Source organism: Acomys minous (assembly GCF_964271855.1).
Source record: "Acomys minous genome assembly, chromosome: 7".
NCBI classification, from domain to species: domain Eukaryota; kingdom Metazoa; phylum Chordata; class Mammalia; order Rodentia; family Muridae; genus Acomys; species Acomys minous.
In genome coordinates, this window is record NC_140488.1 from 123,012,395 (window position 1) to 123,026,757 (window position 14,363).

General features: G+C 38.9%; 1 protein-coding gene across 1 annotated transcript in view; it reads right to left on the reverse strand.

Moving 5' to 3' along the window:
* Positions 1–14,363, reverse strand: part of PHEX (phosphate regulating endopeptidase X-linked) — a 222,484-nt gene that overhangs the window by 9,416 nt on the left and 198,705 nt on the right. Inside the window, exons 22-25 of the mRNA XM_084791126.1 lie at positions 9,057–9,124; positions 6,708–6,838; positions 1,858–1,923; positions 671–775 (exon numbers count right to left, since the gene is read on the reverse strand). Of these exons, the coding sequence (XP_084647252.1) occupies positions 671–775; positions 1,858–1,923; positions 6,708–6,838; positions 9,057–9,124 (370 nt within the window). The remainder of the gene's footprint in view (positions 1–670; positions 776–1,857; positions 1,924–6,707; positions 6,839–9,056; positions 9,125–14,363) is intronic.

The window sequence follows — 14,363 nt, forward strand, 5'->3', positions numbered from 1 at the left end:
AATCTCTTAGTTCTGAAAAATGTGGGGGGAGTGCTTAAAGAAAAATTTATCAAAGTTGGTTTTTTAAAAAGGATCATTCTTTTACCCCCAAATTTCTTCAGTTTAACAAAAATGCTGTATATAATGACATAGTAAAATGTTAATTACAGCATTTCTCTCCATTAGTTTATTCCATTTACAAAGAGTTGTTATTATGGACTAAAATGTAAGTAGTGGGAACAGATAAACCACTGTTTTTTTTTTGGTTTAGGTCAGAGCCCAGAAACTTTCTGGAAAGAAATAGATAAGTATTTGAACCTTTGAAAACCAAAAGTACCTGTTTCAACTACTCAACTCTGCCATTTTAACATGAAACTAACCACAGATAACATGTAAGTAATAGGGTATAGTTTTTTCCAGTCAAAACATTATTTAATACTTATAAATAAAACAAACTATAGGCCCTTATTTGGCCCTGTTTGTCCAATCAACCCAGGAAATACTATTTGGAGGTGTGGGGTAGGTTTTTTGGGGGGTAGTTATTTTTATGCCTTACCTACTACTGACAGAAGATTAAATGTTGGCTCTAGTCAAAATCATACCAGTGAACTTTTCTTCTAAAATTTTGATTAATGGCATAAGCTAATAGCACATATTTCCATCTTTGATGCCTTTTCCTCAGTTTACTCACATGAGCATAACTCAGGAAGAAGAGCTGGTTGTTGGTGAATTCAATGCCTGGTAGAAGAGGCTCTTCAACTCCCTGTCTTTTATCATTTATCCATTTCCTGTAAGCCTAATGACAAAAGCAGAACAGGTAATCTTCATCAATAATAGCTTATAAACAGGAGAGTATTAAATATATATTGTCACCATATGTAAAACACACTGAATCAAATTTTCCTTTAAGAAAACAAACACCTAAAAAGTTAACCCAGTTCTATTTCCCCTAATAGTGAAGCAGGTGAATTTACAAAAAGCTTTACACCTTACACTGCTAGCTAGGCATGGTGGTGCCCATCTGTCATTCCAGGATTTGGGAGGCTGTAGCAGGAGCATCTCCATGAGCTTGAGGCCAGCCTGAACTAGAGTGAGACTGTCTCAGCAAACAAAAGGAACATTACACTCTATAAATAATAAATCAACTGGGTCACAATGATCAGATATTAAATAGCTCTTTAAAAAGCTGTTCTTTCTTTGCCAAGGAGCAACAAAAATAAATTAACACTATTTAAACTGCACAACTGCTTGATCAATATATTTGAGTGGGGTCAACATATTATTATTTATTTTATCAACAAGAAAAGGTCTCTTTTCCCACCATTGTTTAATAAAATAAAATGTTTTAACTAGAATATAGAAAAGACAACAACTTAGAATAATAACCTGGTCTTTAAAGTAAATTCATTCAATTTAATATAAATATTTATATGTTATTGTTATGTTTAATTTCTTAACCATGCACTTGAGAGATGATGCAAGTACTCTTATGGACTGGCCCAATATGCAACAATGAATAGCCTCTAGTCATAAGTTTTAAGACAAAATGGTAAGGAAGGATAAAAAGAAATCTTTATTTCAAGAAAATTCACACAAACTTAAGCCCCAAGGAGAGTTCTGTGGTGTTCTTTAACATGATTCTGAGTATATTGTCTGAAAACTCTATTTTAAATATACAATTCTTACTATCCATTATTATTTAGGATGACTTAATACAGCTCTATCAGAGTATAACAGAGTCCATATAGAAACACGGCTGTATAAGGAGAATCCAAAATGTCACAGCCCTCCACATCGAGTTGGTGCTATACACTGAAGTGAACCCATGAATATTTTCATCATGCAGTTTTAAAGCCCACTAAATGTAATGATGAGTACCCTAAAAGCTTCTCGAAGGCCTCCATTATCAGCAATATTTTCTCCCAGAGTCCTCTTCCCCTTCACCTAAGAGAAAGGAAAATAGAAAGTGTTCCACAATCAACTGCCACTCAGCAAAGGCATGTATATATTATAGGAAGCAAACGTCATATTTTAAAGAGAAAATTACATCCAATAAATCAAAAGTGGACATGATGTGTTGTGAGATGGCAAACTAGCCCCAGCAAAGTGCTCCTGAACGTAATCATTTTTATCTTATTATTCTCTGCATTACTTTCTCGCCCACCTCTTTGTTCTCACCAATTGAGCCAGCTCCAATAAAATGTTAACAATATTCTTATTCTCAGTGCCTCTGGTTTAATAGGAAAAATAGAAATGTCAATATCCAGATGATTTTCTCTGATTAACTCACATAATTTTAGTATATTTTCTCGTTGTCCCCGTGTCTCTAAAAATTTGCCATCTAGTCAGGAACAAGGTTTCAGAACCAGCCATTATCATTTTACCTTCAGCTATTTCTTTGAAACATTGAAAGGAAAGTCGTTCTCTTGGGGAACAAAAATGAAATAGAAGTAAAACAGACCACAAGGTCAAGGTTTAAAATATGTATGGCACCCAGCAAAGTATGGGGAGACAGTCTTCTCAACTGTTTCTTCAAACTGTAAATGAGCTAGGATGGAAATAGTCTAAGTTTATGCGACCCACAAGCTAAAGCTAACCTGCCATTTGCTTTTGTCTAGACAGGATTTTACACTTGTCAGTAATTTAAGGAAAATCAAAAGAACCATATCTTGCACACATAGAAATTATATGAAATTCAAATATTAATATCTATAAGTCAACTTTTATTGGATCACAGCCAAGCTCACCAACATACACAGTCTGTGTTTCCTTTATTGCTACAGAAGTTTACTTAGTATTTACTATCTAGCTTAAGGGTTTGCTAACCCCAGCAAAGTGGGCAGACTAATGGCTTCTTAAAGATGTCTATATCAAAATCCCCAGGCCTTCAGGGATAAGTTACCCTGTGATGGCAACAGTGTGACTTTTGAGATGCAATTAAGTCGAGAACATTGCAAGAGGTATGTGGGGGGGGAGGGGGACAATGTAATCATAAGTGTCCTTAGAATAGGAAAAGGAAGACAAGAGTATGTCAGAATGTTACACTGGCCATTGTTGTTGAAGAAGGAAGGTGTCATAGTTTCTGTTCTATTGCTGTAACAAGACACTATGAGCATATCAACTCTTATAAATGAAAGCATTCAATTTGGGGAGCTGCCATACAGTTCAGAGGTTTATTCCCTTATCATTATGGTGGGAAGCATGGTAGCATACAAGCTGTCATGGGGCTAGAGAGGTAGCTGAGAGTTCTATATCCAAATCAGCAGGCAGCAAGAAGAAAGAGAGACACAGTACCTAATTTGAGCTTCTGAAACATCAAAGCCCACAACCCAGTGACACTTCCTCCAATAAGGTCACACCTCTTAATAGTGCCAGCCTGTATGAGCCTATGGGGGTCATGCTAACAAATAAAAATATATCTTAAGGAAACAAGATTAAGAGTTATCACCCAGGACCCCTACCAACCTTGCCTTTAGTCTCCCAAAGTTACCATTCTAGCTCTGCCTCCATTCTTTTTCTAAATTCCCATGAGGTAAGGACTATTGTCAACATCTTTGTTTAACAAACAAGCATCTGAAGCTCAAAGCAGAACATGGATTAAAAGAATGTTTTTGAAACTAAAATATAATTACATCACAAGTCTTTCCTACTTCCAAACCACCCCATGCTCCCCTCTCTTTGCTTTCTCTCCCTTTCTCCCTCTCCCTCTCCCTCTCCCTCTCCCTCCCCCCCTCTCTCCCTCTCCCTCTCCCTTCCCCCCCTCCCTCTGCCTCTCCCCCCACCCTCTCTCTCTCTCTCTCCCTCTCTCTCCCTCCCTCCCTCCCTAATTCATGACCTCTGCTTCTCTAACCGCTATACAGCCTGCTCAGTTCATAGAAAGTCACTGGTATGCACATTTCAGGGTCATCCAATGGCTCCCTTCACTGCCAAGACTGCAACCATTCCTGTGACTGCCAACCTTAGCCTATGAGAGTACCACAGCTCACCTTCCAGAGACTGACTGATGTGCTGGTAGAGCTACCTAGCCATTACCCCTAAGCTGAACAACTTCTGGGGTGCTATTCATTTGCTAGAACCCTATTTAGTATCATGAGTAAGGCTCAGTTTCCCTCAGAACCAATGCCAAGTTTCTCATAAACTACTTTCTCAATAAACCACTAAGGAGCCCTTTCTTGTGTTTTGTTTCTAATGAAGTTTCTCTAAGTCAGAGTGATTAAGAAAAATGTTCACATTCATCAGGTATTCAAAGCCAAGTAGATCTCTGTCTCTGTCGCTCTTTTATGTATGAAACATGCCTTCTCAAGTCTTAATTTTTTTCTTATTTACATTTATACACATGTGCTTGAATCTCCTTCCTTTTCATTATAAACTTTACATCTAAATTATAGGCTTCTGGAGTATCCTTATCCCTCTAACTCCTCACACTCTGACTCATCACAGTAGAGCACATGACATCAGGTTTGGCCTCTCAGGACCCACTAGTCGGTGGCATTCTGCATTTATGACTCAATTAAGCTCTTCCCTAGTCACTCAAAGAAATATCAGGCACAGAGGAGTGACTCATACAAATAAAACCTGAAAAGTAAAGCCTGCCTATTTATGTTTACAAAAGAAGCACACACATGTATGCACTCATGCACACATGCACACATGTACACACACACCTTCTATGGTAATGAAACTGAAGCAGTTTTCTGATGGTTGAATGAATTTATACTGAGGCAGATGTACTCTTATGATCATTGTCCTACTAACAAAAACACACATTTTAAAAATGACATCTGATACCTTGGACAAGCAAAATATATGCTGAAGAACAGAATGCATACATATTTGAATATATAATCATATATGTGGATAACTTAAAATAAGAGAATGAAAGAATGCCGTGGACATGTGTGAGTATGACTCTGGATTCATAGAGTTCTAAACTCTAATATAGAGTGAGTGAATTCTCATATTAAACTCCACAGAAAAATGAAATTCACATTTATGAAGATTTAAATGTAAAATGTCAGAACAATTAAAAAAGCTTTCCTGGGAAAATACAGAAGTTCCTGTGGTGGTTTGAAGGATCTCATATATTTGAATTCTTGCTCCCCATTTGGTATAACTATTTGGGAAGGATTGGGAAGTGTGACCTGGTTGTATAAGGTAGATCATCAGGAGATGGGTTTTAATGTTTCAAAAGCCCAGCGAAGGCCGTGAATCTCTCTCTGTCTCTCTGTCTCTGTCTCTGTCTCTGTCTCTGTCTCTGTCTCTGTGTCTCTCTCTGTCTCTCTGTATCTAACTATTTATCTATCTATCTATCTATCTATCTATCTATCTATCTATCTATCTATCTATCTCTATCTCTGCTGTTGTCTCAACATGTACGCTCTCAGCTAATGCTCAAGCACCATCTCTGTCTACCTGCTGCCATGATCTCCACCATGACAGTCATGAGCTCTAACAGTCTGCAATTTTAAGGCTCAAATTAAATGCTTTCTTTTATAAGTTGTCTTGGTTCTAATGTCTTATCATAGCAAGAGGAAAATGATAACATGTTGGAGCAGCTTCCATGTAACAGTCAGCTTCTTTCTATGCAATCTGGTCACAGACGACATCTCTATAGGCCAGAAGATAAATACAAAAGTTAATTTTAAGAGAGCTTAAATATCTTGGAATTTTAAAAATATTTTGATTTTGTGTGTCAAAGGATACGACAGGGGAAAAAATCTTAAAGGATGAGTAATACATTTGAGGGAGATACATATAATGTGAACAATAGAAGTTTAAAATGCTGGCTATTTTAAAGGTTCTCATAAATTGACAAAAAAGTAAAGTTCCAGAGATAGATATAGTCTTTTACCTATCAATTGTAGAAATATGATATTTTATTCTGGTGACAATAGAAATGTATCCCCCAGGGGAAAAACAGTGTGTGCGTAATAAGATATTTAGTGCATCCGCATTTATAACTGAAAATTGTTCCCTTAGGTAAGAGGTTAGTTGGCTAGGTTATGGTATTCACATCAGGAATTCTTAGGCTATCATCAGGAGCAATTAACTAAAGCTGTGTGTGTATATCTTTACCTGAACAAAGAAGGAAAGTGTTTCGAGGTTATTAATATTAACAACAGGCATGGAAGATAAGAGAGAAAAGAAAAGGAGATGAAGTTAAAGGCAAAAAGGAAAGGAACGAAATTTCACATCCTCAAAGCATGTAAGCATGTATAAAATTGCATTTTGTCTTCATGGAAAACTATATATAGATATGCATATGACACAAAATAAATACAGAGTTCAAAACTCTATAACTAATAAATTCTCAGGCCCTTTGTTTCAAAACAATGAGACATTATTTCAGTTAATTAAACCTAACAATGGTTTGGATGGAATTTTTTCACAATATAAAATGTAAGAGATTTCTAAGATGTTATTGTTTATCTGTGCTAGGGGATTTGTGATGGCACTACTGTGTAGTCCTATGATTGTCCAAATTCACAGTCTGTTAGAACTACCTGAGGGCTTATGAAAGACTCCCAGACTATCAGGCTCAACCCCTAGAGATTCAGCAGGTCTGGGCAGGAGTCAAGAATTTGTATTTCTAACAAGTTCCCAGGGAAGGCAGATGTTGTGGTTCCCAGAAGCATGCTTGGAGAGCCAATGGACTAAAGCAAGCTAATGTCTAAATGAGGAAAAATGGCCCACAAGGTTTCTCCCGCCCCAACCACAGCTGTACTCACATTTAAGCCAGCTTTCTTCCAATAATAGTTGCTATACTGGTTAATCATGCACTTTGTTTTTTCCTTAAACTTTTCTTCTGAGTCCACAGACCACCAAGGATCAAGGTTTCCATTTTTATCATATTTTCTGCCTAACAAAAAAGAAAGTAACAAGAAATCTGTGTTACTTTACACAAGCTGAAATCGTCATCTTTCCTTTCCTTCACCTCGACATGCTTTCCTAACCAGTCCTGACAGATTAATTTAATTGTAAAAAGGAGGGGAAGGAGGCAAAGAATTGAGGGAGTTCTTTCCTTGAAATGAACAAAGGGCACTTTAAAAATGAGATTCATCAGTTTAACGCGTGCACCAGTCTTATTCAATCTTGTATTCCTTGTTTTCATCTCCTCTGACCTGAAACGTTCTCTGGCAAGCAAAATTACTTTCCTTCATTCTAAAAGTAGAGGGAACTGAAGTTCACTACCAGTGAAATTCCAAATAATCCATAGGAACAGCCCTAGTGAGTCATCCAAACCATAGGGCCACAGAAACTGACTCAGCCCTATAGCAACCTGCTTCCTCTAAGTTGCCAAGAGCCAAGAGATGCATAAACCCTCTGTTATGAATCATTCCACAGTCACCACTGTGGATAGAAGACCCATCTGTCCTGCTTGGATGAGGAATGGTGCTCTAAAAAGAGAACTTGGAACAAGGATGGAAATCTCCAGAATGTAACTGGGGGAGGGGAGATATTAGTTTTTCTTGCTACATGGTCTCTTATTCTTCATCTTCTATATACCCTTCAAAACAACGATTCGGGTAATAAATCTTCTATTTTCAAGGATATACTAGAGTCAAAGGCATGGCTTGAAATTAATTACATAGAACGTTCCCTACATAAGAGTCTCCAAAGAAAGAGTTTGTAAGAAACGCCTACATGGAAGGCCCCCTATGCAGAAGCATTCACTGGAACAATCCAAAGCTCTTCTGCAAGGCTGCTTGCTACTCCCAGGAAATGAGTTGCTGTCCTCCACCCACTAACATATCACTCATCAGTTACTGGGCATGTACTGATATGTGCAATACTTGTGCTACGTATTGTTTACAGGATGAAATTGTCATCATCAGATTTTGTCCTTTGGGAGAAACCCCAGAAGAAAAGTCCAGAACCAATTGAGCACTGCATGCCTTTCTTTGTTACTCAAGAATCTTCTCATAGATAAAGTAAATACCCAATTGCAAAAAGGCTGGCCCCATGAATGATTACAAGGAAGCTACATTTTAACAGGAAGGAGGAGACCAGAGGAGCAAGGGATGGTGAGACAAGGAAGGGATTAAGAAAGAGATGGTGATGTAAGAAGAATTATTCAGAAGAAAAAGAAGCCAGTTTCTCTCCTATCCCAGAATGAACATACAGGAAAGGATATTGGAAACAATACACTGCCTTGGGCCTGCTAGGCTCTTAAGGCTGTCTACAAACCATTGTGTTGGTCTGAATACTACTTTAGAGAAAAGGAGAGAGGAAGGAAGAGAGAGAGAGAGAGAGAGAGAGAGAGAGAGAGAGAGAGAGACTGTGTAATAATACTAAAAAAGTAAAAAGAACAAAATGAAATTTTAAAATAACAGCACTTAGCCCAGTGAGATGTCTCAGCAAGTAAAGTAACTTACCACCAAGCCGGGTGACTTAATTTCAATACCCTGGACACACATGGGAAGGCCCTTGATCTCCATACACACACTCATATGCACGCACTCACATGCACACACATAAATAAATAAATGTCACAAAAACTTAAAAATGATGAATCTCAAAGGAGATATTTTTGGTTGTTATTATCTTGCCTTTCCCTTTTTCTTAAATGCCATCAGGATACGGAGCAAATTTGTATGTTATTAATTTTGAATATATGCCAATATAAAGAAAAATAGAAAAGAAGCATTTGAAATTATACAAAGCAATCAGGCAGCTAAGTTCCCAAGGCTAACTTCTTAATTAAGCAGCACATACAATCATCTCAGGGACAGAGCTCACACCTCCAGGGAAAACATCATAAGATGGCAAGGAGGAAAAAAACAACAAAGAGGGAAATCTACAGTGCAGTTCCTGGAGCCACTGCAGCAGCTGAGCAATGCTGTTAGGAATCCAAAGGGGCTTTTATGGAAACTACAAAGTCTTTCTCTTTTCATTTTACCGTGATCACCAAGCTACCACAACAAAACATGAGAAAACTTTTCAATCAACAGTCATATCTATTGGGATAATCTTCAGTCTGTGGTGATACCACTACATAAAGATAATAACAATAATTAACAGCATATAATCAACATTACCATGAAAAGAAACCGCTTATAAAATAAACTACTACTTACCATTATTATCAAATCCATGTGTAAATTCGTGTCCCACAATTACTCCTATAGCACCATAACTCAGGGATCTATGTCATAAACAATTTAGAAAAATTACAGGCATGAACTTGACAGCATAATCCTTTAATTTTTTAGTGAAAAGCCAAGATTACAAACTGTTTTCTAGTAATGGTAATAAGAAAAATATCTAACAATCATACCATAAAAGCATAAAACAATTTCTAATCAAAACAAAGAAGTATAAATTATAACATTGTGACCTTGTCCCACTCTGTGAAATGAGAGGTGTGAATGGCAAAATTTCTAAAGTCTTTCCAATCTTAAGATATCTGAGGTTCTGTCCCCTTGATGGGGAAGCCTGGTGGCACTCAGAGGAAGGATAACAGGTCACCAAGAAGAGACTCAATACCCTATAAGCATATACATGGGGAGGAGGTCTCCCTCAGTCACAGACATAGGGGAGGGGAGTATGGGGGAAGTGAGAGGGAGGGAGGAATGGGAGGATACAAGGGATGGGCTAACAGTTGAGATATAATATAAATAATAAAATATTTTTTAAAAAGATATCTGTGGTTCTATATCTGTTGTAGTTGATGTTTTGTCTTTGAATACCTAAGACAGGGATGGAAACAGTAAATATACTATTAATTTTTTACCTGAAAATTGCTGTAAAGTCACTATAATCATAGAAGTTAAACTGTTTCCTAAATGTAGTCATTAATAGAGTGGGGATAGAAAGGAATCATTCTGTTTGGAAGTTAGTCACCTCCCTCTGTTTCTGTGGCAGACAAGCTGACAGTGAATAGCAAACACTGTAGAGACTTAATCAGATTTGAGCAAAGTGTTACATTATGTCTCATCACTTCTGAAGAAGCATGTGCTAGATTATCTAGAAGAAGGGCCACAAACTACTCCAACTACCCTGAAATACTAATGTCTGGTCTCCTCCTACAAAAATGTTATTTATTTCTTTGCTCTTTAAACTGGACTGGCCTTGAGACTTGTAACCAAGAGTCAATGAAGTTTCTGGAAGGAGATCTTTAAGATACGGCTTGGTTGAAGGGCAAAAAGACTGGAAAAAGCAATGGAAAAACTCCAAAATATGAGGGATTCTTCATGGAAGAGAGGAAATCCCCTCTGGGCCCCACCTATTAGAAGAGCAGAAGGGAGTGAAGGCATTCTAAATGGTCCACCACAGTGGAGCAGGCCCAAACTGAATCATAGAATTGTGAGCCAGTAAATGGCTGTTTGGTGGTAGTGGTGGTGTTTTCTTGGTCCATAAGGAATGCCACTGTTAGGAGGTGTGGCCTTGTTGGAGTGGTATGGCCTTTTTGGAGCAGGTGTGGCCTTGTTGGAGGAAGTGTGTCACTTAGGGTGGGCTCTGAAGTTTCAGATGTTCAAGCCAGGCCCAGTAGCTCACTTTCTCTTTTCCTTCTGTCTGCTAATACAGATATAGAATTCTAAGCTCCTTCTCCAGCATTATGTCTGCCTGCATGCTGCCATGCTTTCCCCTAAGTAGATAATGAACTAAACCTCTAAAACTGGAAGCCAGCACCAATTAAATGTTTTCCTTTGTAAGAGTTGCCATGGTCCAATGGAATCCTACTCAGCTATTAAAAACAAGGAAATCATGCAATTTATAGGCAAATGGTTGGAACTACAGAACGTTATCCTGAGTGAGGTAACCTGGGCCCAGAAAGATACACATGGTATGTACTCACTCATAAGTGGATTTTAGCCACATAACACAGGATAACCATATTACAATCCATAGATCCAAATAAGATCAGTAAGAAGGAGGATCCAAGGGAGAATGCCTAAATGTCACTCGGATGTGGAAATATGATAGGCAGCAGAAGTGGTTAAAGAGAGGGAGCATGGAGAGAAATGAGAGTCGACATCAGACTTGGGGTGAGTGGGGGCGGGAGGACAAAAATCTTGGGCAGGGGCCTCTCTGTAACAAGCTGGAGACCTATGACAGGGTAGGCTCCTAGGAGGATATGGGGGTGACTCTAGCTGAGACTCCTAGTAGCAGGGGTCATGGAGACTGAAGAGGACACCCTCTAACTAGACACAATGCCTAGTGGAAGGAGGGGAACACCAACCTAGCCATGGATACTTTGGCCCAGGACTTACCCTGCTTACAAGATATGCAGGGAAGGGGATGGAGTGGAATTTGAGAAAATGTCCAGCTGGTCCCTGGCCCAAGCTGAGACCCACCCATGGAAGACAGCCAACCCCTGGCAATATTGACAATACTCTGCTGTGCTTGGGGGTGGGAGCCCATCATGGCTACCCTCTGAGTGGGTCCACCCAGCAGCAGCTGACACAAGCAAATGCAGACACCCACAGCCAAACATGTGGTGGAGTGCAGAGAGTCTGGGGGAAGAGTGAGGAGTAGGATGAGCACTCAGAGAAAACTGAAGCTCCACGGGACGATCAAGAGAGCCAAATAACCAGGGCCGAGGGGGAACAGGGAGAATGTGGAGATTGGGACTCCAGCCAGGGACCATGCATGGACTGGACCTGGGCCCCTTGCACAGGTGTGGCCAATGGCCAGTTCAGTCATCATATGGGTACCCTAGTGAGGGAAGTGGGGGCTGGCTCTGACATGGACTCTGCTGCTCGCCTTTTTTTGTGGCTTTCCCCTGGTGGGCCTGCCTCACTGGGCCACAGGAGAGGGGGATGTCCTCAGTCCTGATTCAACTTGATATGCTGGGGTGGGTGGATGGGGGTTCCCCTTATCTGGGGACTAGGGAGGGTAGGAAGGAAACAGGGAAGAGGAGAAAGGGGGCCATGCCAGAATGATAAGTGAATTTTTTATGTAAAGTTATAAAAAAAAGTGTTGCTGTGGTCATGATGTCTCTTTACAGCAATAGAAGCCTGACTGGTACAAAGTACAAACACAAAAGTTGAGATCAATGAGCTTTTCAGGTGCATGTGTTTAGAATGTCCTCTCTACCATAATCTCCATGTAGAACAAACTCTCATTCATTCACCACTAAATTCTCTGTTTCTGGGAAGACAAGAAGAAAATTAACAGTGTTCTAATTCATGATTAATTAGCCTTATCATTTCATATAAGGGAAAATATTTAAGTCAGTTAACCTATGGGTAAGAATTATAGACAATTTAAAATCTTTATTGTGAGATTTGTAACTATGCTAAAACTATTTCGTAGTTGTTTCCTGGCATGCAACATCAAAGTCATCCAGCAAACGGATAGGACCAAAGCTGGAAAGAACAGAATTTTTTGAAGCAACATGTTATTACAGGACATAATGATCCTTAACATGCTAATTGTTTGTCTCAACTGTACCCAAGGAAGTGCTGTAAGATTTAATTTTTCCCCTTGGTGGCAATTCTTTCCTTTGTTATTTCTTTCCTGCAAGGTAATTTGCATTTGAAAAAATGTTTCCTACTGTGTTTCCATCATTGCAAACCTTCATTAAAGAAGTAAGAGTAAAATTACGCATTTCAATCATAGAGCTATCATAGCCTATGTGGGACAAGCTTGTAATTTCACATGGTGCTAATTTTTGCAGCATGTAGCTAGCACTGTGTGACCTGCAACATTTTGATTTCCCATATTTCTCAATCCTCCATACCCCTCAGTCAACACTATTGATATTTAAGGGATGAGCAATGGACGCATATAGAAAGTACTTTTCGATAAATGGCCCTTAAGTGGGACTGCTTCAACAAGCTTTTTATTTGCAAAGGATAATAGGGAATTCAGAAAATGAGTGAATCATTATAAATTTCAATTCTCAGTCACAAAATCACAATCCCTTGGACGAAAGACAAAAGAAAAAGTAATTTTGTATGACTAAGCCTTATAATGATAATGTTTTATAATATTACATTGGTATCTTCTATTTTTCCAATGCACATTACTTAAGTTAACATCTATAAAAAAATCAACTCATGTGCCTCTTAACTGGAGGACCTCCTGCATTAAAAATCCAAGCTCTCCAAAGGGGAAGGTAACAGTGTTAATTTACTAGCTATTCAGTTTTTCTTTTCTTATTATCTGAGACATTTAACTCATGCATGAGATTTGCTGCCAATTACAAAACAATTATACTGCTGCCTGGACTCACTGTGACCTTAGGCTGTTATCAAGTAGGGGCTACCGTACTCCTATATCAGAAAATCATAAAAAGCTTGAGATGAAAGTAGTGGTAAAATCCTGTTCCATTTCCTACCAGCTACTTTGGAGCAAAAGGAAAAAAGTTAGAGGCCAATCTCAACAACTTAGTAACATCGTATTTCAAAAACAGCTTTTAAGGTGGGACATAGGTACACACATTCACATCTACAATCCTGGCACTGCATTTGAGAGCCTGATAGGAGTGTTAATCCTGCTTGGGCTATATGATGAGCATGTTTCAAAAAAACCAAACTAAACAAACAACAAAACTTTTTTTTAAAGTACTAAGACATCTGCTTGATCTTTCCAATGACTATGAGTTCAAGTCTCTAATGTGACCCATTACCTCTTAGAATAGTTTCAAATAAAAGGTTTCTTCCTTGGCTGGTGCCTTAGTTTGAGGAGGCCCCCAGGACCCAGATCTGCTTGTCATAAAGTTCTTCTTGTAGGTTTCCAGGACCCTGTGGATCCTACTATTTCCCCATTCTTCCATGCTACTCTCACCTAAAGTCTCAATAGGATGTCCTCCCCTCTGACCCACTTTCCTGGTAAGTAAAGTTTTTCATGGGACGTATCCCTTGGACTAGTGTCTTGATATAAGTGAGTATACACCATTTGTCTCTTTCTGCTTCTGGGTGAACTCACTCATTATGATCATTTCTAGATCAATCCATTTGTTCACAAATTTTGGGAATTCCTTGTTTTTAATAGCTGAGTAGTATTCCATAGTGTAAATGTACCACAGAGAATATAGGCAGTAAACTTCGAACCCCTACCAAGACCTAGCCAATGAACAGGATATTCTCCACTGTTGAGTGGAGAGTGAGATCTGACTCTCACACGAACTCTGGTGCCCCTTTTCTGATCATGTCCCCTGGACAGGGAGGCCTGGCGGCACCCAGAGGAATGATAGCAAGTTACCAAGAAGAGACTCGATATTCTAAGAGTATATATAGGGGGAGGAGGTCTCCCTCAATCTCATACATAGGGGAGGGGAGAAGGGAGAAAGTAGGAGGGAGGGAGGAATGGGAGGAAACAGGGGAAGGGCTAACAATCGAGATGTAATGTGAATAAATTAATAATAAAAAATTTATTTTTAAAAGGTTTCTTCCACGTGCTTGTCTAAAGGTTTTTTTTTTAACTGTGCTTTCAAC